Below are 27,472 nucleotides of genomic sequence, written 5' to 3'. Positions count from 1 at the left end.
TCTCAAAAAGTAGTCTTTATTTACAGCCTTTGAAGATTTTAGACATGGGGTGGGGAAGAATCCCTGTCCCTGAACCAGGCTCTGGTTCCCTGAGGTGAAGCCCACAGTCCAGAGTTGCCTCAATACCTCTTTATCATCCTTAGACTTGATCCTTGGACTTGGGTTGCACTTCCTGGGGCAGCAGTCTGTTTACATTGGACCACTAGGGATGGGGGAGGCACCTGATGATGGCTTTTTTGGTGATGAGGTTATTGTCAATGTGGCCATCTTCCTGGAGACTGGACTGGGCCCTGTAAGGAGGGTCCAAGGCAGTAAAACATCACACCATGAGATGCCCGTGGGAGTAGGAAGGGTCCTTTTTGACAGGAGATCTGAAGATGAAGATTGTTCCTGAAGGGTTGGACTTGGGGAACAAAGGGATGTCCCTGAGTCCTGAGTTCCAAGGGGGAATTCAGCCCTTTGGTGTCCAACAGCAAGGGCTCATTCTGTGGGAAAGATAAAGGAGTTAGTGATCTGGTGGCAAGGGAGAAGGGAGAAGATTGGGTTAGAAAGATGGAGACCCAGAGTGACTCATTAATGGATTGTAATACAAAGGCAAGGAGACAAAAAATATAAACCAAAAATAATGGAGAGGTGAACATGGAAGGATTAGAGGAAGACATGACCAGGGCAGGGAGAATGCCAGAGCCAGGGATAGGGAGGGGGCAAGAAGAAGGCAGGGGTTGCTGACCTTTCAGGGCTTGAGTGGGGATGGCTGGTGAGATCAGCTCAGAGGGACTCAGTACCTCAAGCACTTTGCTGAGGAGTTGGCTACAGTGACGGACCTGGTAGGAGTATGAAAGCAGAGGAGGAGAGGGTTGCACCCAATCCCTCATCCCAGCCCTCCCACCCACCCACCCACCCACCCACCCACCCACCTTCTCTTACCTCATTCTCCAACCCTACCAGACGCTGCTCATAAACTCGAATTTGACCCAGATGTTTCAGGGCTGTGTCTACTCTGTGTTTGGGAGAAAAGCAGGAGTTACCTTCAGAAAAGTCCCTTCCTCTGCCCTATTTCTGCCCCACCAGGAACACCTCCCAAACCCAGAGAGCCTTCACTGTCAGAGACCTCTCACCCAAAGGGACATCCCTTCACTCCAGAGCTGCCCCCTGGCTCCTCCCACCAGTTGCCCTCCAGGGGTCTCCCTCCCTGCTCACTTCTGGGACGTTCTCCTGAGCCTCTCAGAATCACTCTCCCTCTTGTCCCGTGCTTGGACAAGGAGCAACTTCTCCTTCTGCACAGACTCCCATGTCAGCAACATCCCCTCTGCCTTGTCAGACAGGTACACCTCTGTGGGGTGACAGGAGAGGGTTCAGCCCAGGACCCTCAGGATACCTGGGAGATCATCTCCTGGGGATCCCTGGCTATCAGCCCAACACCAGGAAAGCTTACTGAAGTCATCTGATGAGGGGGATATCAGCCTATGGTGGACGCGCTTGGGATGCCTCAGCAGGAGGAGAATGTGGGAGAAGATGATGAGTGGTGGGGCCAGTGCAGGGCGGTTGTGGAACTCTTGGATCAGCCCATAGCGCTGAAACTTCCAGTATAGGTCACTGTTTTCCTGCACCTTTTCAAAGGTGTAACTGTGGGACCAGAAGAGCAGAGGGTCTGAGGGCAACTCACCAAGAGCCAAGAATCATTTAATCAAAAGACATGGACCACTGGTCAGAAGGGGAGTATAAAATGATTATCAGGTCAAAAAGTCATCAGGGTCAAGGATCAGTTGGTCAGGCAGAAGAGGTCATTATGTCAGTGCCAGTGCAGTAGTTACAAGAAGAGATCAAACACAGGCCATTGAATCATGGGTTACAGAGATCAGAGGTTATTGGTCATTAGGTCACAAGTCTCTGGAGTGAGAGGTCACCCTGGATAAGTTTTAATAGAGTAAAGTCACAGGGTCAGAGGAGAAGAAATCTTTGGAGCAACGAGTCAGTGGTCAATTGGATATGGACAATGTAACTCAACCACATATATTAAGCACCTAGAAGGTTCCAGGCATCGTGCTAGACACTGAGCACACAGTAAATAAAGCAGTGTGTGCCTTCAAGGAACTTCTGAATAAGATGTACACAGGTAAGTGAAACAAGGCAAGGGAAGGGATATCAGGGAGGGCTTCCCCAGGAGAGAGCCCCAGGGCTGAGGCCCAGAGGAGAGAGAGCATTCCAGGCATAGGAGGGGCATCTGGCTAAGGAAGATGTGGGAAGTGGAATGTGATGGGAAATAGGACCAGGAAATGGGAAATGGAAAGGCCTTAGGAGACCTTTGAGAGAAAGTGGGGAGCTGGACTGTGAAACCCCACCAAAGCCAGTCTCTTGTGTAGGCAATGGGGAAACACGGAATATTTTTGGGCAGGGAAGGTCTGATCTGACACCACCAGATTGCGTCTGGGGAAGGCACACATCTTTTGTAGCTGTTGGGCAGCTGCATAGGAGGAGAAGAAACCAGGAAGAAGAAAAATTAGGAAGCTAACACTTAGGAAGGCCAGGTAAGAGAAAGGTGTAGGTCTGGAAGTGGGCAGCAGGACATACCAAGTGGGAGTGTCTATAAGTGTGTAATGCAAACACACAACACATCAGAAATACTGAAAACTTAGAAAGGCTTGGCAGAAGGGGAGGAGCTGAGAATAACTCTGAGGCTGAGAATGGGGGAGACAGGACAGATTGGTGGCCCCTTCAACAGGAAAAGGCAAAAGCTCCAGAGGGTCTTTGGTAAGGCTGAGCCTGGAGGGCTGGCACCACATTCAGCTGGAGACAGCCCTTTGAGGGAGGGACTACAGGTAATTGTTCCCATTTTACTGATGGGGAAAATCAAGGCACTAAATGGTTAAAGAGACATGCCCTTCCATGGCAGCCTTTTGAGGTAGTTGAAAGTGGAGAGAGAGAGATGACAGAGAGCCTGAGGGGACTGCTGGATCAGGGAGAGGAGAGGTGTGGAGCAGTTACTTGATGGGACCAGGTAGTCCTTGGATGGAGGAAGGACAAGAGCATTTCTTTAATTAGACCCTTAATGAAGACCCAGTTGAGGTTAAACAAAAGGAATTTGGAGCCTGGTGTTGTCTGTTCAATACTAGGCCCACAGGAGCAGAGAAGGTGGATGGTGAGTGCAATGGGCCTTATCCCTGTGGGCCAGGACAGGCCAAGGGTCCAAGGAGAATGAGCACAGTGTGTCTCAACGAGTTAGCTATGTGTAGACAAAAGGGAGGTTATGGAGGGGAAGAGAAGAGAGAGATGGTGTGACTGGAAGTCACAGTAAAGACAAAGAAAAGATGAAGAGGCTGGAGAAGAGTGGGATGGAAAGAGGGAGGAATTTCAAAATGAGAGGCTCTTGGCTGATGGTGAAATGGTGTGACCCTCTCTGGGCTGCAGACATTTACCATCATCTCCAGGAGGGTGGAGGACAAAGGGTCCAGGGAAGAAGAGGTGGGGTCTGTGGGCAAGGTCAGGGGCTCAGGGGCCATGGGTGGGGCTGGGCACCTGAACATGGCGATGAGAAGGTTGAGCAGAAGCACGTTGGCCACCAGCAGGAAGATGACCAGAAGCACCAGCACCAGCCAGTTGGCATAAATGGAGACACAGGAGCCTGAGAGGGACCCTGAAGGCTGTGCCCATGTGCCCAGCTCCGTGGAACAGTTCTGCTGCTGCATCAGTGTCACTATGGGCCACGGGGAAGACGGGACAGAGACAGGAACAAAGTCAGTCACCAAGACAGCCAGACATGAAACGTAGAGGCACCTCTAGAGAGAGGAGCCTGCAAGGCTCTGCTCACCATCTATGTCTTCCTGGGGCACCTGGCCAAAGATCTGCAGGTAGGGCCGGTAAAAGACCCTTCTTAGGATGGCCATCGGGTCACGGTCCTGGGGTCGTAGCAGCCCCTCAGTGGCCACTCCATAGGCCACAAGCCACACACCCAGAAAGAAGAGGAAGAAGAAGACATCCTTCATCTGCAGGACAGGGAAGGGGGTCTGAGGAGGCAGCAGGTGCCCCTTTCTCCTTACCCCTCCCATCCTTCCCCCTTTCCCCTCTTGCTCCCTCCCCTCACCCCCTTCTCCCACTTCCTGCCCTTACCCAGCCCCCACCTCACCATCTTGTGCACAATCACAATCTTGGGCCCCAGCTGTTTATTGACTGTGAAGATGTGTAGCAGACGCAGGGTGAAGACCATGAAGTCCAGGCAGAGCACTGCCCGACCCAGTTCATACACCTCTGTCGTTAGCCTGTGCGTGAAGGGAGGGAAAAACAGCCACGGGAGAAACCCATCTGCTGGGTCCTGGGGTGAAAGTCCCTCAGAAAGTCCCTGAGAATGGGGAGGTGAGACAAGCATGTCCTTCTTTGAGAAGGAGGTGCTGGGAGCCTAGGCTGGGGGAGAAGCTAGGGGGGAATGGGGAGTGGGGCAGCAGTTTTAACCAGAAGTCAGGGACAGCAGCCTCAGAAGGAGTCGCAACCAAACTGAGATGACAAGAAACATGCCTAACAAAGTCCTAGGGGTGACAGATGGAACCTCATCCTCTTAGGGGTCCAGAACCTAATCCAGTTCCCAGCTCCTCTCCTTACTACCTGAGTGACCTTTCCCCTCTCCCTCCAAGGCCCTTTCCTTCACAGTAAAATGGGTCCATGATCCTCAAATGACTGGCCTATTTATCAGGAGCTGGGAGAGCAGGGTGCTGCTTTATGAGCCAGCTTCCTCAGGCGTCATCTCCTAAATCAGATCCTAAGATCCCTGGGATTCCCACAGGTTCCAACATCTCTCAGCATATAAGGCCATGTCTGGGTTGAAGAGAAAGGGGTCCAAGGGTAGAGGACTCACACAGCCAATAGCACCCCCTCAGAGGCCATGGGACATTTTTGTGTCCCTCTGAGAGATCAGCAGGACATTTCAGGGAAGGCCTTTGAGCTAAGGAGCAAGAGCATGCAGGAAAACCAGAGATGCCAAGGTAGCAGCAGCTGGAAACAGGTTTACCAAGGCCCAGAGGGGAAGCAAGAGGTTAAACATGGTCCTTACAGCAGAAGAAAGGAAGGTTGCATTCAGTTAAGCAGGCTGAGAAGTGTGTGCCTAGAAAGACTCTGGGGAAAGGAATTGGGCCAATCTGGAGTTCCTAGGGGAGATGAGACGTCAAAGAGAGTAGAGGGTGTAGCCCCTCCCCACCTAAAATCACAGGGCTGGGGGTCACTTACCTGCAGCTGATGCCCACAATGAAGAGGCCAAGGGACAGGAGGTCACACTGGTTCCAGGTGTTAGCCAGGTAAAGGTGAAGCCTCCGGCTCAGAGGCAGCCTCCCAAGGCTTGGGGATGTGCCAACCCCAAGGTTTCCCCAACCTCCCGACAGACCCTGTCGAAGCTCCTCACACAACAAGGTGAAGACCCAGAGGTAGAGAATATACTCGATGGCAGTGGGCGATTCAGCCTGCATGTCCACCAGTAGAACCCGTGCAAAGAGCAGGAGGAACAGGAGGTAACTGACCACATTGCCCAGGAAGATTGTCACTGGAGCCCCCCAGAACTGGCTCCAGCGACGGAGGCATCGCGCCCACTCTGGCTGGTCTGGGCACCCTGGATGGAGTCCTGGTGCCTGGCTTCTCTGGCATCTCAGGAATATCTGTTGGCCTGCAAGGTATGGATGAGGAAGGTGGTGGTTACAGCTAAACCTGGCCAAGCTAGGCCCCTCCCCTGACCTGGTCCTTACCCAGAGGGGCCTTCACCGTTGCTGCTATCCACATTTGGCCCCCACTGCTCCCTCTTCAGTAGCTTCTCATATGTGGGTCTACAGGCAGTGGAAAGGGGAAAACACAGAGGAGTTGAGGCCATTGGATCAAAGAGAAAATTGAGTCTCAGAGAAGTCTTAAGGCTTGCCTAAAGTCTCTGTAGGTATCTGGTTGTGATCGTGAAACCAATGAATGGTTTGGCTGGGGTCAGGAGGGTGTCCTGATTGTGCTCAGTCCCAGCATGTGTGGGGCCTCTTAGGGATAGGGATAGGGCCCAGAACTAGGTTGGGGAGGGTTGGGAAGGCTCACCTAAACGTGATCAGGTTGGTGTAGATGAATGGAGGGCAGAAGAAGGTGAGGACCAGGGCCCAAACAGGGGTGCTGCTGTCCATCTCTCCCCACCACTTGTCAGTCAGCAGGGACTGGGGGCATGAAATGAGGGTTAGGGCCCGGAGGATTCCCAAGGCTTCCAGACACAAGATAACCCTGGAAGTAATTGTCAGTCTTCCTCCCAAGGGCTCAGTAAACACACAGGAGAAGTGGGAATTCCTGGGGTAGTTGGAAGGACTGGAACAGGGTGAGGAAAACAAGCCCTCACAACTTCAAGGTAGTACTTGTAAAGCTCCCTTCCTCAGTCTCCATCCCACCTCCCAGAGTACTTTAAAAGAGAAAGTAAAGGCTAGTTACTGTGATCCCCCTCCTCTCCCTATCCCTTGGTCTCCAAGGCCCTAGAATGCCTTGGAATCCCCTTGGAGTTGCCATTCCCTCCCACCCTCACACCTTCCCTCACTTGCCATCTCTCCTGCCTCCAGTATAACACCCACTCAGTTGTGAAAGGGATCTTCCTCAATTCCAGGTCTAGCCAGGTCAGCCTCTCCTCAAGAATGTCCAGCCCATCCCCATTGCCTCCAGGATCCACTATACAATTCTCTGCTTGGCTTGTAAAGTCCTTCATAGCCTGTCCCCTCCCTCCTTTCCAGTCTTCCTCTGCCTTACAAACTGCCTCCACACACTCCATCAGCCAGAGACACTGGCCTTTGGACTGTTTCACAATCAAGACACTCCATGTCCTGCACTCAAAACTCAGACATGTACTAGCTATGTTATTGTAGGCACATCATTTAATCTCTGTAGAAGAGAGTGGGGGGACAGCCCTGGTGTCAGAACATGAGTTCAAATTCAGCTTCACAAGGACAAATCAGTTCAGCCTGCCTGCCTCTGTTTCCTCATGTGTAAAAGGAGCTGGAGAAGGGAATGGTGAACCACTCCAGTGTCTTTGCCAAGGAAACCCCCAACGGGGTCACGAAGAGTCGATCTCAACTGAAACCAGTGACCAGCAACAAGACATTCCCTTCCAAATCTACAAATGTATGATTTCACTCCCATGGTTCCTGGTTCTTCCCTCCAGGGCCAGCAAGCCCTTCAGATATTTGAAAAATATCCATCCTGACTATCTCCCAAGCCTTCATTTCTCCAGCCTAAACACACCCACTTCCTTCTTCACATCCTCACTTGGCATCATATGGAGGCTATTTGTCCTCATGGTTGACTTTCTTTGGATGGTCTCCTATGGATGATCAGTGACTAAACTTCTAAACAGTACTGCCCACAACTGGTACCACTCCTCTCTTCCAATGTGATCTGACCAAGGCTGAATGCTGTGGGGTTTACTCCCTCTCTGGTCCTAGGTACTTGGTAAAAACTCCCTCTATGATAAGTGAACTGAATGGGCTACATGGTCCTTTCTGGCTATAAAACAAAAAGAGGGGGGCATCCTCTTCTCTGGTACCCTCTTCTTCAACTTAAGCGAGAAAACCCATCTGGTGTCCTCAAGGTGGGAAAGCCATGATAAAAGCAAACCTGTAGCCACAGAGTGAAAAGCTTGAGCTTCTTAGAATCAGAAGGATTGTGGCTAGGATTCCCAGGCTCCTGATCTATGCAAAAAGAAATTCATGTGCAAAGGAAACTTAGTCCTGTGTGAGGAAAGGGGAGAATTCTACTCCATGTTCTGAATTACCAGGGTGAAATGACTTGCCTGGCATCACACAGCTGGTAAGTGTCTGAGGTGGGATTTGAACTCATGAAGATGAGTCTTCCTGATTCCATACCCAGTGCTGTAGCCACTGCAGCACCACCTAGCAGCCCCCATCCTTCATGACTGCTCTCAAATTTCCTGACCCCAAATTTCAGTCTCTATCCCATACCACTTGAAACCCAAATGTGAACATGAAGTCACCTGAGGGAGATACCTGTTTCCTCCTGGTTGAAATGCCATTTCTTTATGACAATCTACAGTCTGACTTCAGCTTGCATTTCTAATCATATTTCATCTTCCAACATTCACAATTTACATGGCAGTCAAACCTCCAAAGTGGGAGCTCTCTGCTGAAGCCACCATGTCTTTGCTATGCTAGAGTGTTCTCCCTTCTCATCTCTGACTCTGGAATCACTGCCTCCCTTCAAAACTCAGCCCCAGAATCACCTTCTGGACAGGCCCTTCTTGAGGTTCTCCACTGAAAGTCCCATCTTTCCTTAAGTCCTTTTTCCTGTCTGCATTCTATGCCCCCATTGTGGAGGCACTGTTTCTTTTCCTCTTTGTACTCTCGGTCCCTGGCATCAAGTAGGTCTTAATAAATAAATATTTGGTGAAGTTAATTGTGTTTTGGGGAGCAGGACTATGCACACTGAAGGGGTGGGACCTTCTGTGTAGAGAGATGGGTCACCCTCAGTGTCTATGAGGTGGGACTTCCTATGTTTGTGTGTAGAGGGTGCGTTTTTCTCCATGGAGTTGAACTGAGATCCAAAGGCATTTACCTGCACCCCATCCTGTGTAAAAAAGGCCCTGGCATCACCTCGTGTTGCCAGTTGGAGGCAGGTAGCACCACCCCAGAGTGGGGACCGGTGTAGGAGCAGTTGGGTGGCTTGGGACTCACTGTTTCTGTGGCATTCTGCGAACAAATCTAGAGAAAGAGAAACTGAGGCTAGGACCAAGAGTAGTATGCTTCTCCCCACCTCCAGAAAAACATTCACCTTAGAGATGCCCCTACAAATGTGTCCCCCATACATACCCCAGGAATCATTAGGGATGTGAGATTTAGAGTCAGAAAGGATCTTAGAAGTCTTTGATGCTGAACCAGTCACTTTACAGTTAGGTAAACTGAGGGGCAGAGGGGGTGAAGGTCTTGTGCCTAGCCCTACATATGACACAGCAGTGATACTCTAGAACACTAACCCAGATAAGGGAGAATCTTAGACCCTACCACAAAGGCTCCCAATGTTCTCACCAGTCCTCCTAACCACAATCCTGGCTCTGTCACTCAGAGTGTTAACTGTTTTTCCCCAGTCCAGTCCCAGGAACCCAGCCCCACCCCACCCCTAGCCCTCAGAGATCCATACATACTCATGGCAAGTCCCTCAAATTTGGATGCCAGCTCCTTTCTCCTGGCAGCCTCCTCAGCCTCAGGCTCTAGATGGGCCAAGACTCGAAGCAGGAGGCAGGAACCCAGGGCACAGGCCACTGAGTTACCACCCTAGAAGGGGGGAGTTACAGGTCAGGGGAAATGTTGATCAAACAGATCTCCCTCCACCCTCTTCCCCACCCAAAACCCAGAGTCCAAGAGCCAGGACTCACCATCTCCCAGAAGTAGAGAACCATCTGAGCCCTATTCAAAAGCAGTGCCCAGAGCAGCAGGTCAGTCCAGGGGGCTTGCCCGAATGTGGTGTCCCATGTAGGATCCATCAGGAGGCTCATCTGAATGGACAAAGGTGAGTTCAGAGGATGGTGAGAGCTGAGCCCTGAGGCCTCCATGGGCCATCATTCAATAACCTTCCCAAGGTCCCATGGGGATGATGGTGGAGCTGACACCAGGGTCCCCATTCCCTTGCTAGCACTGTGCTGCCCCAGCCCATCTGGTGTCCTTACACTTTCTCGACGACCCCCAGCAGAATCTGGCTCCTCTTTGTCCATTGCTTTGTCCTCACAGTATTGAGGGGCACAGGTCGACCCAAGCAGGTCTCGGAGGAGCCGCCCCACATCCCGCAGGTGCACTTCACGGACAGGGGAGGCTGGGAGGACACCAGGGGCAGAGCTCTCCCCGTGGCTCCCATTAGCCCCAGGACCAGGGGCTACACGGTCCAGCAGGTGTCTGGCCAGGGAGCCTGAGGGGGCAGTTGTATAGAGGTGGGCAAGCCGGGATGGGGACAGGAAGTGACTGAGACTGAGACCTTGGGAGACAAGGAGACGCACAAACTCTGGCTTGTCATTCACGAGAGCATCCTGGAGGGATACCTCAAGGTGGGAAGACTGCAAAGTCAGGGACAGTCAGTTAGATGGACATGGAACAGACAGACCTGAGAGAACAGATATACAAGCAGATGGCTGGCAGAAAGACAGACAACAGACAGGGAGGAAAGACATGAGAGCATGGGCAGGGAATGGAAGAACCAGACAGATGTGAGGAAGGATGGAGAGACAGAATGGGAGGCACAAAGAGAGAAATGAATTGATAAGGAACAGACATAGAGATGAATGAAGGGACACAGCTGGGGGATGAGAGGATTGGGGACATGGGGATAGGTGGGTGGATTGGACAGATTACAAGATAGAAGAAAGTGGGACTGATAGATAGATGGATGGATGGATGGACAGAAAAGACAAGGTATAGATAGAGAGACCAGAAGATGACAAGGATAGATGGTCCAAGCAAACCAAGAATGAGATAAAGCAAGCAGGAGATGGACAGACATAGATAGGAGACAGATACATCAGAGATAAGGAAATGGATAGATAGAGTCAACACAGAGGGATGGAGAGATATATGTGTGTTGTGTATACACACATGTACATGTGTATCTATAAGGCACCACTGTTGGGGGTGTAAGCTCAGTTCCATGTGGACAGTCTCGGGCGGGTAAAGGTGAGAACTTCTAAACCTTAGAGTTCTCATGAGGCCCCCCAGGGAACAGCAGGGAATTGAGGTGTGAGACCGGGATATCTCGTGCATTTCCGCCTCTTCCAGTGGGAAATGCTTGGAGAGAGCATCCCCGCCCTCGAGATTGGCCCAGATCTGGGCACACCTATTGTTATCTAACAGGCACGGTATTCAGGTGCAAACTATGGACAGAAGGCCCCTCTTCCCTCTTTCCTCTCTTCGCTCTTCCCTCTCCCCTCTCTCCCCACTTCCACTTCTGCTTTCATTCTCTTACTGTAAGATCTTTGCCTCCTTGGGAGATTTCCCTCTCTCCTAAGGAAGAGTTCCCCCTGCACATGTAACCAAGACCCTGAATAAAGCCTAACCCTCGTTCGACTCTGGAAAGTCTCTTCTCTCATACGTTTATCTGGTTTGGCCAGCCAAAGACCTGCGATAGGTAAGGTAAGACTCAGGTAGCCCTCAGGCCTCTAGGCCTGGCACACCACACATGTACATACATACACATGCATGTTCGTGTACACAGAGGTGATGATACATATGTATTTGCATACATCCATGAGGCTTAGAGCAGGATTAGTGAGAAAGATGAAGAGAGGGAAAGGCTCAGATCTGGGTGGACACAGCAGGAGTAAGGGGAGAGAGAGAGAGAGGCAAAGGTGATGAACCACATCAACACCCCAAGGGAATGAGAAACCCAGTATAGCTGATGATGAGGGAGGAGGAAGGGTAACATTTATGTAGCATTTCCTGTGTGTCAGGTACCATGCCAGTCATTTAAAAATATTATCTCATTTGATCCCCATTTTACAGATGAGGAGACTGAGGCAAACTGAGGTTAAGTGACTTGCCCAGGATCACACACTGCTAGGTTGATCTCCAGAGTTGGACTCCTACATCTTCCTGACAGCAGATCAAGGGTTCTTTCCACTTGATCCTCCTGTCCCACAATTCCATCTCCCTTCATTTTTTCCTGCCTTCCCCTGACCCCCTTACCCACCAGTGGATGTCCCCTTGGAACATCTCGCTCTGCAATGTCCACACGGTACCATGCTATGGCCAGACGTAATTCATCCATGTACGCAGATGCATCTGAGGTACTGCAGGCTGGCCAGGGGTCAGGAGGGGAGGGAAGGGAAGGCATCAGTCCTGCTGTTGCATACCCAGCCTCTACTGCGCAGGGAGGAAGGTATCATTACCCTAGAATGGGTCTAAAGAGGTAGACTCCAGAAAACATGGTGGCAGGCATGGAACCTCCTCATGCCTCCAGTGGAGAAGGTCACTCAGATTCCAGAAATGGACTAAAGAGCTGTGGCACACCACCAGTGTTTGTAAGAATTAATTCTAACAGTTCTGAGTTCAGGAAGAGAAAACAAGGGACCAAAGTAGAAGGTAAATGACATTTTGGGGTGAGATGCTATGAAAGGAAGCTCAGAACTGAGGAAAGGCAGGGCAGGGAGAAAGAGAGTAAGGATCTGAAGCAGGAATGGGACTGTCCCATGACCCCTCTGTAAAAAGAGGCTCAGGGAAAGGGAAGGAGGCAGGTCTGAGAAGCCGACCGGACAATAGCAACCTGCCGTCCCTCCAAGAAGAAATGGGAAAGCTGGAGGAGAAGGAAGAAGAGGACGGGGAGGTGCCTCACCCTTCACCAGAGCCCTGAGCATCACTGTCTCGAACTCCTCAGGACCATCATCAGAAGAGTATACAGTTAGCATCTCCCGCTGACTCATGATCCTCTCTACCTGTGCAGGATGCAAGGGAAGGTGGGGTGAGCAAGACCTTTATCCCCCCTTTCTCCTTCCCCTGGGAACCCCAACATATAAATAGATGAGTTTTCTGAAGGTGGAGATGGTTTCATTTTTGACTATGAACTTTTTGAGAAACAGTCTGGGTTTTCTTCCTAATATTTACTGGATCTATTAGGTTCCAGATGAAGACAGGAAATTCAGAGGGCTGGAAATTGAATTGACTGGGGCTTTTAGGACAGAGACAGTTGCTTAAGGTCTTTGAATGTATGTAGAGTTGAGATCAGTAACACAGGCTCCCAGCCCCTCATAAGTACATCCTCCAGTCCCTCATACCTGAGCCCCAAGGGCCTCAAGGTCACCCTTGGGAAAGAAGCGCCGGATCCGTTCACTGACAGCTGCACTTGGGGTCCCAAAGGAGGTAGAGGACTCCCTCACAGCCAGGGCTTCCTCCAATGTTTCAGCAAGACAGTCAGCAGCGCCCCCAGAACCTGCCACTAGCAGGCAGGGCAGCTGTGCTTTGGTGGCATCTTCCACACGCTGAAGAAAGTGGATTTGGGGACTACAGGTTCTTAGATGTTCAGGCCAACGCCCACCCTCCTTGGAGAGTCAAACACTCTGTCCCCAGCTTCGCCTTCTCAGTCCTCTTAGCTCAGCTTCTGCCCCTTAGCAATGCAGGTGCCCCTAGCCCAGTCTTCACCTCCCTCAGGGCCCCAGCTACCCCACCTCCCTATTACCTGTAACATCTTTTCATTTCCATCAACCAGGAGGAGGAGGACAGGGATGTCAATTCCGGTCCCTGAGGAGAGACAAGGGCAGGTGGAGCTCTGACATCCTGGGTCCCCAGACAGCATCCCAGCCAACCTCTGAAGAAGGATGGCATGTGGCCACACCCCCACCTGAGAGCCCCTGAGCACCTGCTGCCTTTCCAGCTCCTCTGGCCAGAGAAGGGAGGACAGAGCTCACCTCCAAGCCCAGTCTTTTGCCGGGAGATGAAGGACTCTAACTTGGCCCGAAAACGGATCTCGCCCCCGAAGTGTCCGTAAGTCCCATCATCCACCAGGAAGAAAGCAGAGTAGTTATAGTCCAGGGAGTATTGGGTTCCATCCTCAAAGTCTCTTCGCCAATGGTACTCAGCAGGGAACAGGCCCTGGGGCAGGGGACATCACTCTAAGAGCCCTGGTGTCCCCTACCTATCCAGGCAGCCCAGCCCCTCCCCAGGCCTGAAGGGAAGGACCCAGGTGTTGGGGGCAGGACCTCACCTTGGGACTGATGAGGGCCTCCCTCCTCCTTACTACACCCCAGGGGGCCACGCCCATGGCCACGACCTTGGTGGAACCTGTGCCTGCTGTGTTGTGGTCCTGCACGGCCACCCCTACGTGCCGACCGATGCCAGTGTGGAGCCCCTCAGTCACGATCCAGGCCCCTGGGTGGGAGGAAGTCCCCACAGCCCTGGGAGTCAGGATCAGCCCCACTGCCCACTCCCCTCTGCCTCTCCTCCTTCCCTCCCCCATCACACACACCCCATAGATGGACTGAGTCATGCAAAGACAGGGACGGGACTGAGACTAAAAGGGACCTGGGGAGCCCTCTCCTCCAACTCCCACACTGCACAGAAAGGGAAACAGAGGAACAGGGAACTGAAGGAATTTGCCAAAGTGACCCAAAGTCAGAGGCAGATTTTGAACTCGGCTCCTCTGACTCTGGTATCCCTGTGCCAGGGAATAGATGGGGGTGGGGTGGGCCCTAGTGTACACCAGGCAGGACAGTAGCAGAGGAGGAGAGGACTCACCAGTGCTGTGGGCAGCTCTCACCAACCCTCCACGCAGCAGGTCCCTGAGCCAGGGCTGCAGCCTGGAGCCTCCAGAGCCCCCCAGCACAGATACCACGAGGTTGGGGGGTGGGAAGCCCCATGTGCGGGTGACCAGGGCATAGGCTGCCGCTGGGTCTGTGCGGTCAGACAACCGAATGAACTGCCCAGGGACACAGAGACACAGCATTGACAGAGCTCACCACCTGCCCCAAGTTACCTCTCCTCTCTGTTACCCCCACCCCAAAGGCTACCTAGACCTTAGGGACTGCTTTGTCCAGTGGGGCGCTCCCCTCTCCCCCCGGGACCTGGGGCCTGATCAAAGTGGAGGAGAAGGATGTTTCATGGGCAGTAGGGGATTCCAGGGGATCCCTGGGAAGACCGTGAAGAAGCCTGGTGGGGCTGAGGTCAGGGGAGCTGCACCTTGCTGAAACCTCGACCAGCCCCTTGGAAGTCCAGGTCTCCATAGGCATCAGTGGGTCTTTCTGTGGTGTATTGATCCCCATCCCATACTGTGACCACAGCAGCTCCGAAGGCATCTTCCGTGGCCACAGCAGGGTGAAAGTCCTTGCGGGGACCACACTGGCAATGGTTGCCCCTGCATGGGTCAGAAAAAGGGACTCAGGGCTCCAGAGCTTCGAGAGTCAACGACACAGAGACCTGAGAATCCAGAGGCAGTCACAAAGGTCATAGCAGGTACTGACCACCTTCTAATACCAGGTTCCAGCCGTTCTCTGATGGGGGAACAACAGGTGGGGGTTCAGGACTCCTGAGTGCAGCCTTACCCAGGGTCATTGAGATCCGTCACAAAGGTTGTACAAGTTTTCTTCTTGAAGATTCGTGGGATCCAGCTCTGAGGAAGGGGGCAGAGACACGGGCTGAGAAGAAGATCCGTCAGACCTGCTGTCCTCCAGACGGTCCTGGAAGCTTCCTCAGGGAGCCCCTCCCCCAACCTCCAGCAATCAATAAAGGATCCAGATGTCCAAGCCCTCAGATCCATCCCCTCCCCTCTGGGGATCCGGGTGTCTAAGTGCCAACCTTTCCCTGGTTCCCCCCCAGATCCAGGCATCTGTGCCCTCACATACTCCCCTTCCTCTAGAGGACAGGGGCGTTTGGGGCATCTTGCCTCTGCAGGGACCCAAGACTAGCTGGTCACTCAGAGCCCTTTCTGCTCAACCCTCAGTTCAGGATTCCTGTAAAAGACCTGAGCAGTACCTGCTCCTTCTCAGCTCTCCCCATGTCTCCTGCTGTCTCTGCAGTAGCCTCAGTCTCACCCTTTGCAGCCCTGCCCAGCCCAGAACTGCCTCTGTCACATTCCACCCCATCCTGTCTGCTCAGGTTCCAGTCTTCCTCCTCCAGTCCTCCCTCCCAGGAGGTGGAACCTGGGGCGGGGGAAGGATGCCCATGTACACCTCGTTCCCTGGGAGGGAAGAGATGGGATGAAGGTATGGAGAGACAGGAGAGAGACTGAGGGAGGTGATCCACCCAGCCTGAAAGAGCACAGACAGAATCATTGCGGGTGGAGGGAAGGACTGAGACACAGAAATGTGGAGAGAGAAACAGATCCAGAGATGCTGAGACACTGGATTCAGAGATGAGGCTTCTGGGCCTCAGTTTCCCTCCTGGTCCAGTGATAGGGTTGGGCTCCAAGATCATTAAGGCCCTGAATGACTGGGTGAAAAGTTCAGCCAGAATCAGAGACTAGAGAAAGAGAGAAAACAGGGGAAGGGAATAGGCATTCAGAAAGTGCCCTTGTGTGCCAGGAACTGTGCCAAGTGCTTTACACATATCTTTGATACAGCCCTGGAGGGTAGGTGCTGTCACCATCCCCATTTTATAGCTGAGGAAACTGAGGCAGGTTGTGGTTAAATGACTTGCCCAGGGACACACAGCTGGTTAAGTGTCTCAGGTCTTCCTGACTGCAGGCCCAGTGTTCTCTGTCCTGCACCAGGGGCTGCCTCAGAAAATACAGAATAAGGCAGCGACAGTGAGGCTGAGTGTCCAGATAATTGCAGGCAGGGTCAAATTATATCACCTCTTACATATATGTTCATGCAGTCTACCCTGACTTATATAACCATGTCTGTCCTTCCACATACATAGTCATGTCTAACCGTATAATGATTCCTCTACCCTTAAACACCTAATTCTATATTTACCTTAACATATATATATATATATATAAAATTATATGTCTATCTTGACATATATAATTCTTTACCTTTACATTTATATCTGCACCTTCACTTTTACCCTGCTTTATTCTCTAAAATATCTTTCAGTGGTATGTTTTCTTTTTTCCATTACCTAGATTCCCCTAACCCTAACCCCCCACCCCCACCCCCAGCCCTCCCTCTGTCACTCCCTCCCATGCTACAATAGGGTCTCTGAGCTGGCTTCGTAGAGACTAACAATTCTGTTGGCATCTGGGGTTTCTTAAGGTTAGGAGCTAGGTCAGTAATAAGTACCCAGATGACTCTTGGAGATCTGTAAAAGCCATTAGATTATATTCGTTCTTGAGAGCTCTCCCTGATGGAGGTTGCTGGTGTCACAGAGGACAGAACACTGAGTGTGGAGTCAGAGAGACCTGGGTGTAAGTGTGACCCTCAGACACAGTCTAGCTGTGTGACCCTGGACAAGGCATTTACCCTCTGTTTTCTCCACAGTAAAGTGGGGCTCAACTACTGTCGTGAGGATAGAAGTTTTTCTGAGATCATGCTGCTTGTCATTTCTTATGGCACTATGATATTCCATTACAATCCTATATCACAGCTTATTCAGCCATTCCCCAATTGATGGACAGCCTCTTAATTTCCAATTCTTGGCCACCACAAAAAAGGTATTTTTTATACAAATAGATCTTTTTCCTTTTGCATAATCCTATTTTGAAAAAAATCTACTTTATATATGGAAATGCTTATTTTATTTGGTGTTTGTTTAATTCAGAATAAAATGTAAACTGTACCCCCCACCTTTATTAGGATTTTAGTGACAAAACTTTGTATACCTGTCAAGTTCTCACTTAGGTTCATATCAAACTAATCTTTTGATGTCAAATGTACCAGCTCTTCGGTTAGATTAGAAGAGAAGGTCTTAGAACTAATCCAATGTGTCCTCTTACCAGAACGTTGGACTAAGTAGATTGAAGAATAATCTCATTGAAAAAGATTAGTAGTTTTTGGCCACCACAAAGACAGCTTCAATAAATATTTTTGTACATGTGGGACCCTTTCCCATTTTTATGATCTCTTGAGGATACAGTCCTAGAAGCAATATTGTTGAGTCAAAGCTATGAACATTTTTGTAGCCCTTTGGGCATAGTTCCAAATTGCTCTCCAGAATGGAGATCAGCTCACAGCTCCACCCACAATAAATTAGTGTTCCAATTCTGCCATCGCTTCTGGGCTATATCCCAGAGATCATAAAAATGGGAAAAAAAATATTTATTTCAGGTCTTTATGTGGTGGCCAAGAACTGGAAATCAAGGGGATACCCATCAATTGGGAGATGGCTAAACAATTTATGGTATATAAATGTAATGGAATACTATTGTGCTGTAAGAAATGATGAACAGGAAGACTTCAGAGAGGTCTGGAAAGACTTATATGAACTGATGCTGAGTGAAAGGAGCAGAACCAGGTGAACTTTGTACACAGCAACAACCACAATGTGTGAGGAATTTTTCTGGTAGACTTAGCCCTTCATAACAATGCAAAGACCTAAAAAATTTCCCAATGGACTTTTGAGACAAAGCACCTTCTGCATCCAGAGAAAGAATTATGGAATTGGATCACAGAATGAAGCAGATCATTTTCTTTTGTATTATGTTTTGTTTCATTTTTTGGTTTCTCCCATTTATTTTTATTCTTCTATTCAACATGACTAAGGTGAAAATGTATTTAATAGGAATGTATGTGTATAACCTATAGAAGACTGAGCACTGTCTCGGGGAGGGAGAGGGGAGGGAGGGGACAAGTAGGGAGAGGCAGGGGAAAAAATCTAAGATATGTGGAAGTGATTGTAGAACACTGAAAACAAATCATGGAAAAGAAAAAAAGATTAATAGAATGATTACCCTTTCCCTCTTTTCTACCTATCCTAACTCTGTGTGGACTGGCTTTTGATACAAATAGTTTCAAGGTATCTCTAGCCCAGTACGAATCAAGTTATTTCTTCAGTAGAGGGAGGCTAACCTGAAATATGTCCCTTTCGTCTATGAGCCACTGACCACATCTGGGACTTGGTCAGTGTCAGCTACCCCAAGCTGCCAGTGAACTTGACGAATAATTGGACCTGCCCTGGTAGCAAGGAGGCCTGACAAAACCTCCTGATCCAACAGAAAGGTTCTTTTCCTTCCTTCCTCATTATTATAAAAGAAAGAGACGTGGTCTGAAACTAAATATCTCCAGGGTCAAGATGGAGCAGAACTTTACTCCTCTGGTTTTAGAAAAACCTGGGAAGATTTATATAAACTGAAACAAAATGAAGTGAGCAGAACCAGAATATGTACACTGTGACAACATTGTAACAATAATTAACTGTGAAAGACTTTGCTACTCTGATCCAGGCAAGACAATTCCAAAAGATACAAAATGTCATCCACCTCCAGAGAGAGAGCTGATGGACTCTGAGTGCAGATCCAAACAGACTTTTCCACATCCTTTATTTTTCTGGCTTATTTTTTACAAATGGAAATGTGTTTTGCATAATTTCACATGTATAGTTGATATCATACTGCTTGCCTTCTCAGTGGGTTGAGGAGGGGAGGAATGGAAGGAAAAAATTAAGAACTCAAAAAAATGCTAATAATCAACTTCTCCTCTGGACAGGGCATAGATCCTGTAACAGGTTGTCTCTGAGACAATAGAAGACAACTCCAGACAATATAAGCATTTTCCTTAGTCCTCTTTTGTCCCCCAATGTGGAGTATAAGCTTATGTGAAATGAATCACAAAAACTGGGATGGGGGAGATGTTTTGTCAGAGGAAAGAGGGACATCTTGGTATATGTTCAGGTGTGCCAATACCAGGGAATGCCAACTATGGGATAAATAGATCTTTTTCATGTGTGATATCCCCCCCACACAATGGTCAACAGGGAGAAGCTTAGACTGGAACAAAATCAAGCATTTGGGAAGCTGTAACAGTCCCAAGGACCAATGATCCAGAACATGGACAACCAAGGACAATCAATTTTAGTTCGTGTGAGGAAATATGGAGAAGATTACTGGAACTCTCAAGCACAATTGCTCAAGGACTCCTGAAAGAACTTGGGAGGAAACAGCTGTTACAGGTCTTAAAACAAAAACACTGACAATCTTACCCATCGGAAACAATCTCATTGCTTCCTCACTTGTCAAAATAGCAAGCATGAAACAGCTGAAGACATGATGAGATTTTTTTTATTAGTACACTCCCCTCCCAATCTCAGCCCCCTAAACAACCCACTCCTGGTTACTCAGACAGGGGTAAGGGGCCTGGGGAGGTGGGTGATTGCCCTCCCTTCTTGAAAGAGCCTGGGGAATACTGCTTCTATTGAGGCATGATGACTTGGAATGGAAGGAAGTATCTATTAAGTGCCTACTATGTGCCAAGAACCTTACAAATATGATTTCATTGGATCCTCACAACAACCCTGTTGTTATTATCCCAGTTTTAGAGTTCAAGAAACAGAAGCAGACAGCAGTCAAGTCAAGTGACTTGCCCAGGGTCATATAGCTAGAAGTGTCTGAAGCTGGATTTGAAACCAGGTCTTCCTGACTCCAGGTCCAGGGCTACACCTAACTGTCCCCCATCACTCTATCATCCCATGAATCTGTGAGGTTAGCCAAGTGGTGTTAATATTCATACAAGACAGTCCACCAAATATCTATTAGGAATGATGTAATTAAATGCAGTGAGAGATTCCCATCATGCGTCATGATTCTTTAGCATCCAAGGCAATACAGGTCAATATATACATTGTGCCTCCAGATGATGGGGAATATGTTTGTATCTTCTTGCTAAATCATTTCAGGAATTATCCCTTTGTTAAAGCTCATTGGTGTTAAATTGTTCAATGAAACTGAGGCCCTCACCACCATGGATGGTTAACATGGGGACAACAGAATATCTCTAGATGTGTGACCTGTGAATCTGATCTGCTAGTGCACAGGTGGAGTGGAGACTTAAATATCACCCAACAGATACCTTAGTTCCCCTAGCAACTGTATCTTTTACCTTCTGGGAGGCAGAGAGAGTCTGGGAGAAGAACAACTGCGAGGCCAGCAGGAGGTCCCAAGTGTTTTCATCCCGCTTAGGACCATCTCTGGATGGGGCAGACAGTCTGTTTAAACCACTTTCTCTCTGCGACATCAGAACCGGACTGGAATGCCCCAGGACCCTGATGACCTTTTCTCTGCAAGGAGGAAAAACAGTGTGATGTTAGGGAAAAAGTTCCCGAAGAAAAAGAGTTAACTATTCAGGTGTCTGCAGGAATGAGAGGAGGCTGCCAAAGGCTTGGCTTCCATCCCTTAGGCTTGTTTGTTGATAGAAGGTGAAACTCGTTCAGGGAGAAGAGGCAAGTTGCCCCTGATAAGACTGGAGTCAGCTTAAGCGGGGAAATGGACGGTTGGTTTTTTGTTTGGTTTTTCAGTCATGAAACTTCCCCAAGTTTCCTTAATGGAACTAGAATTCAGATCAAGTAATAACTTACTCTCCTCTTTTCATCCTTCCCTTATCCAATCATTAGAAAATAGTAGCTGATAATAATAGAAGCTTATTTTTATGTATTTCTTATTATGGGCCAGGCACTGTGCTAAGAACTATAATAATATTGATGATGATGGTGATAGCAGCTAATATTTACGTAGCACCTACTATGTGCCAGGTACCTGCTAAGAACTATGATAATAAAAATTGCTAACACTTATAGAGCGCCAGTTATGTGCCCAGCACTGTGCTAATTTCTTTACAATTATTAACTCGTTTGATCATCACAACTCTGGAGAGGTAGGTGCTATTATTGTCCTCATTTCACAGATGTGAAAACTGAGGCAAACAAAGAGTTGAGTGACTTGCCCAAAGTTATAGAGCTAGTAGGTGTCCACGACTGAATTTGAACTCAGGTTTTCTTGACTCCAGGCTCAGCACCCTATCCACTGTGCCACCCAGTTGCCCACAGAAGATATGGTGGGAAATAAAGAAGTAAAAATATTTTAACCCTTGAGATTTGTGATAAGAACTTAATTTATGATGCCACAGAAGGAAATATAGGAATAAAACATTTTAATGTTATGAATATGAATTTATAAAATATGAGACAAAATTGGGTTTGTATATCGACTTTCTTTTAAAATTTTGTCTTTTTATTATGAACTTAGTCATCAAGAAACAAAAAATATTAAAATGTAAAAGTATAAGAAAGAGGATTGCATAAGAACTGGGAACTCATATATAGCTTTTTAAAGTGTATATGTATGTGTGTATATATCTGTATCTATACATATGTATGTTTCTGTTACATTTCCCAATGTAGTAACAAGATTGCTTTTTTCATTTGTAGGCTCGCCTGTACTGTTTGGTGATTTTCTTCTGTGAATTAAAAACATTCATTGATATTTCACTGCTCCTTTCTCTCATTATCTAGCGCCTCACCACCCAGTACTCCAAGTTGAAACAGTCCCCAGCATATTGAATTTTTTAGGGAAGTGTCTCTGGATTCACTGCACTAGTGTTGTTAAATTAAGAATGAAGGCATTTGAAGATCTGCAAACAGTTTTGAGTCCTCTTTTTTAACTGACTGACTCTCTCTCTTCCCTGAAATCAGGAGTTCATGTGATCACCCAAGGGGCTGCTGTGGCTTGCTGAAGTCCCTCCAGGATCTTTTAATAGACAATCAATAGAATTGATTTGCTTTTTCTTCAGTCAATGCCTTCTCCTATCTTATTATGCTTCCCCAGAATGGGGAGAGATATTTTTAATGTTCTGTGTCGTCCCAGAACTCTGGAGTATGTGATTTATTATTACAAGCTATTTAAATTAAGCCTTTCTAATTTGTTTATGACTTTTTATATCTAGCCCATGGTCCCATTTGGTATGAGTCATTATTCTAAACCTAATTCCTACCAGATGGTTTTTCTTAGCAATTGTTTACTAGTGATTTTTGTGGACTAGTGAGTCATGACCCCAGTTATGACCCCAGTAGATTGATGATGAATCCCATTTCCTCACCTCTCAGCAGAGAAGTTGTGGGGTTGAGGTGGTTGCTGTAGTTGTTCAGTAGTGTCCAACTCTCCATGACCCCACTTGAGGTTTTCTAGAGTGGTTTGTCATTTCCTTCTCCAGCTCATTTTACAGAGAAGGAAACAGAGGCAAAGAGGGTGACATGACTTGCCCAGGGTCACACAGCTAGTAAGTATCTAAGGCCATATTCGAATTCAGGTCTTCCTGACTCCAGGCCCAGCACTCTATCCCCTGCGCCAGCTAGTTGTCTCAGGGTTAGAAGTACAGCAAGAGATATACATTTTCAGACATAGTCAATTTATGGATTTGTTTTGTGTGACTGTATTTGTTTGTAACCAGGGAGAGTTTTTATGGTTTTGGGGAAGGGCCACTTGAAGGATAGCGATGAGAGTTAATAGAAACTAGAGAAAAAGAAAGAGAAGACAGGAAAGGCATTCAACAGGCACGTATTAAGTACTTACTGTATGCCAAACAGTAATGAATCATTAAAAAAGATGAAATTTAAGAGAACAGTAGGAAATTCAGGAGAGGAGACAGACATTCAGGCAAGAGCAGGAACTACCATGTTAAATTTCAGTTGTCTGTTTGAAAAACTGAGCTGCCGGTTGTATAGATTCCTGCCATCTTCCTTTCTTAATGTTCATGCTCTCGCTGCTTCTCAAGTTGCTAATAAAAAGGAAAATTGTAAAGAAGACTAAATGAAACAAATACTTCGCCAATTTCTTACTTGCCGAGTGATGATTTATAACACTTACCCTTGAGCTAAGTGATTTAATTTTGATGGCTTAGGAGGGTAAATAGTAATTGTTTTCTGTTCTGGCCAGAAACTCCGTGGGTCTTTCCCTCTCACATTGATACTTTTGTGATTCTAAATTGGACCATCTATTGTCTCAATTCTTGCCTAGCCCTCAGTCATTGGATGGGTGTTGCCTCAGACAAACTGAGCCTTCATTTAGAAAGGCCAAAGTCAATCACTGAATTCCAGGGGTCGCCAGTCATCCTGACTTCTGACCTACCACTGAACTCCAATGGCCCTGGAGGAGAACGTGAGGCTGATAACTTCTCCAAACTCTGCCTCACTTAAATCCAATTCACAGGAAAGTCAAGATGTCACCCTGAGATGTCATTGGGTCTCTTTGAGAATGAAAGAAGATCAACCAAGTTTCCCCAATATTCCAAAGTGCATTTCATTTCTACAGATCTGTACTCCTATTTCAAAGACATACCTATAATTGCTGCCACTGCTGCTGCTATTTTTTCTTCATTCTGGAAGAGGACCGTGACATCAGGAAGGCGATGCCATGACATGAAAATGAATTGGATTTAAGTGAGGGAGAGCTGTGCAAAGTCACCAACCTCACTTTCACCTCTGGAACCATCTGAGTCCAATGGCCAGATACAGATCAGGATAGCTAGAGATGGCCCAGGACACAGTGGGGATCCTTGGTCTTTTCAAGCTAAGGTCCTTAACAGGTCTCAGTTTGATTGAGGCTAAGCCTATTCAGTGATTAAGGTTTAATAATAACATATAACATAAAATTAACAGCAACCTGTAATACCATAAATGTAAAAATGAATGGAACGAATTCTCCTCATATTTGAAAATATGACTATCAGTGGACAAGGAGAATTTAGAATCTTAATAGAGCAACGGGCTCTTCCTGAATTTAGAAAAATTTAGAGACATATTAGAAATGCTGATGCCAGTGCTTGTTGCTTTGGAAAGATAAGGGTTGGAGGTCTAGCGCCATTTGAGATTAACATGGAATCCAGTGAAAGGGAAGTCAGGGAAAGGAATTTTGGACTTGGATTCCGGAGAGAAGTGATGGCTTCAGGCTTTCCTTCTGATACTCATTAACCTATTGCTGAATATTTGCTTTCTTGGATATCCTTTTCCTCATCCGCAGTTCACAAGGATGTGGTGAAGACTGAATCTAAGAGTATGTGTGTAAAGTGAACTGATGACTCCCAACATGCTCTATCATTGTTATAGGTTGGTTTTCTATTACGTAAAGAACTATTTCCCTAAATGCCATCGTAGCAGGATCTATCTTTAAACCTCCCACAGAAGAATACTTACAGAGAAAATGGGAAACAGTGCTTAGCCAATGCCTGACACATCTTAGGTGGTTCATCAATGGCCATTGACTTCTAGTGACTAGATCTTACTGATACTGTAGTCACTACAATGGAAACAGTTATCTGGGGACGTGGACTCTCTCCCTTCGGCAAATTAGTATCCATGTATCTACATGTCTGGACACCAAGTTAATCTGGTTTTGAGAAAAAGTAAAACATCTTGGAGCCTCTAGGTGGAGCCATAGTTCACAAAGTGCTGGGCCTGGAGTCCAGATGACTCATCTTCCTGAATTTACATCTGGTCTCACATACTTATTAGCTGAGCAGTCCTGGGCAAGTCACTTCCCCCTGTTTGCCTCAGTTTCCTCATCTGTAAAATGAGCTGGAGAAGGAAATGGCCAATCACTCCAGTATCTTTGCCAAGAAAACCCCAAATGGGGTCACAAAGACACAACTAAAAAATGATGACAAAACAGACCTTGGAATGCCAGAAAATTCTATCAGTTTTCTGATTTTGCAAAGTAGTTTCTATAACAACTAAAACACCTTAAATGAATCTTCAAAATATTTGTAAAAATTTTTGAAATAAAATATGCACTTACATGATAACTGGTATGTGACTAGAGAATTGATCTGGGGATTTTTAAGAGTTCCCCAATTTATCGTAATTAAAGGACACATGGGATTTTTATAAATGTATGCAACAGAATATGAATTGAACTATTTGAAAAATTACCATCTATGCAGAGGACGTAAAGATACATGAACCCCATTTTTCCCCCACCAGAATAATAGGATGGCAATTCTATAGTACTTTACTGAGTCTCATTGATCCTAAATTCAGGTATCCTAACAATTAAAAAAAACTTTCATAGGGATAAATTAAACAATGCCAACTTAGCAGAGAATGGATTGGAATGATTGCAAATAAAAAAAAATCCACAAGAATTGAAATATTTGACTCCAAACATTGCAATAAAAAGACTGAATAGGTTGCCTGGGCAGTGCTTGAATAGTGAATTTTGTGACTTATCTACAATGTCACTGGTTTGTGTGTGTGTGATTGTTCATTTGTATAATTGACATTTGGTTTGGAATCAAAGGGATGTGGTATGTCTTTATGACTGAGTGGCCAGAGCTCCCAACTTAGAATGATAAAGGAGAGAAGCTGGGACTTTGTGGAAAGACTTTGTGTGAGTGTGAAGGGCGGGAAAGATTGATTGGCCATGAGGGTCCTCCTGGCTCCATCTTAGCTTAATTTCTACTCTTCCTCCCTTTGCCTCACCCTCCCCTTCATCCCTGAATCACACAGAAAAGTAAAGGATCTCTGGGACATCTAGTCTAATCCACAGAGCTCTCCTCCAGAGGTTGCAATCCATCTCAAATCCTGGAGCCCTTGCAGGACAGCAGCAGTGGCTGCAGCAGTAGTAACAGTAGTAGTTATGGTAGTGGTAGTAGTGATAGTACCAGCAGTAGTAGCAGCAGCAGCAGTAGTAACAGTAGTGGCAGCAGCAGCAGTAATATTGTCAGCAGGATAGTTCATCCACCTCTATGAAGGTGGTATTTAACTCTATCAAAAGTAAAGTGCAAGCAAAGCTTAGAGAAAGGCAGGATTCTTGGGTCAGTAAGAAGGCAGATGAAATTCAGTTTTATGCTGATAGTAACATTCCAAAGCACTTTTTTGATGCCTTAAAGGTTATTTATGGGCTGAAGACCTATGGTGCATCTCAACTATTCAGAGCTGATGGAGCCACATTGCTTAGTAACAAGGACATGATTCTAGAGAGATGGGCTGACTACTTCCATAGTGTTGTCAATCATCAATCAATGCTGAGGCCACTGACTGTTCAGCTCAGGTTGAAGTCAATCCCTCCCTAGCTGTAGAGGTTCTGAGGGCCATTAGGCTCCTTTCATGTGGCAGAGCACCTGGTACTAATTCTATTCCAGTTGAGATTTACAGGGCAGGGGGTCCATTACTCATACAAAACCTGACTAAAATTTTCTGGGTTATATGGCAGAAAGGTTAAGGGTTACACCTTCAAGGGTTCAAGGACACCTGCATTGTCCATCTCTATAAAGGCAAAGCAAATAGATTGTCCTGTGACAATCACAGAGGGGCCTGTCTCTTGGTTATTACTGGAAAAATTCTTGCCAGAGTCCTCCTTAACAGGACCTCCCACAGGGGGCCAGGTCTGGAAGATGGTCATCTACCTGACAGCCAGTGTGGCTTCAGAAAGGGCCAGGAACAGTCGATATGATGTTTGCTGCCCGACACCTGCAGGAGAAATGCCAGAAGCAGAACAGAGGTCTGTACACAACATTTGTAGATCTGACCAAGGTCTTTGATATTGTCAGGCGTGAGGGCTTATGGAAAATTATGTTAAAATTTGGTTTCCCAGAGAAGTTCATCAGTATTGTTCATCAATTTCATGATGACATGTTTGCTGGGTTCTGGATAGTGAACAATACTCTCGTGCTTTCCCAGTCAGCAATGGAGTGAAACAGGGCTATGTGCTTGCTCCCATGCTTTTTAGCACGATGTTTTCAGCCATGTTGTCAAATGCTTTCAATGAGGAAGAAGAAGGTGTCAAGGTCAACTACCGTACTGATGGTAAATTCTTCAGTCTGAAAAGGCTACAAGCCAAGACCAAAGTGGAGGGAGTGTTGGTTCACAGTTTTCTGTTTGCAGATGATTGTGCGCTCAGTGCAGCCTCTGAAGCTGAGATGCAACAAATTATGGATCAATTCTCTGCTACCTATGCTAATTTTGGTCTAATAATTAACACCAAGAAAACACAGGTGCTCCACTAGCCACCACCACACCATCCCTCTGTGGAACCATTGGTTACAACAAATGGAGAAGTTTTGAATGCTGTGGTAAGTTCACTTACCTTGGTAGTATACTTTCCAGGGGTGTACACATTGACAATGAGGTTGACATACACA

At 47.4% G+C, this 27,472-nt stretch overlaps 1 protein-coding gene across 1 annotated transcript; it reads right to left on the bottom strand.

Moving 5' to 3' along the window:
* LOC140503409 (transient receptor potential cation channel subfamily M member 4-like) lies at nucleotides 1-20,612 on the bottom strand. Its single transcript, XM_072607354.1, is given in 28 exon segments — nucleotides 1-485; nucleotides 731-824; nucleotides 928-1,000; nucleotides 1,201-1,333; nucleotides 1,436-1,626; nucleotides 3,517-3,694; nucleotides 3,809-3,983; nucleotides 4,124-4,317; nucleotides 4,320-4,336; nucleotides 5,215-5,592; nucleotides 5,594-5,644; nucleotides 5,724-5,801; nucleotides 6,052-6,164; nucleotides 8,557-8,702; nucleotides 9,143-9,272; nucleotides 9,374-9,493; nucleotides 9,665-10,045; nucleotides 11,667-11,703; nucleotides 11,705-11,777; nucleotides 12,313-12,412; nucleotides 12,752-12,955; nucleotides 13,153-13,214; nucleotides 13,382-13,565; nucleotides 13,678-13,841; nucleotides 14,208-14,388; nucleotides 14,649-14,823; nucleotides 15,011-15,078; nucleotides 20,444-20,612. Coding segments are annotated over 28 exon segments (3,840 nt in total). The 5' UTR covers nucleotides 20,579-20,612; the 3' UTR covers nucleotides 1-480.
* Nucleotides 20,613-27,472: the final 6,860 nt, after the last annotated feature.

Source organism: Notamacropus eugenii, chromosome 5 (genome assembly GCF_028372415.1).
Source record: "Notamacropus eugenii isolate mMacEug1 chromosome 5, mMacEug1.pri_v2, whole genome shotgun sequence".
Taxonomy (NCBI): domain Eukaryota; kingdom Metazoa; phylum Chordata; class Mammalia; order Diprotodontia; family Macropodidae; genus Notamacropus; species Notamacropus eugenii.
Note: the sequence above shows the minus strand (reverse complement) of the source record. Positions and strands in the feature narration are given on the sequence as shown.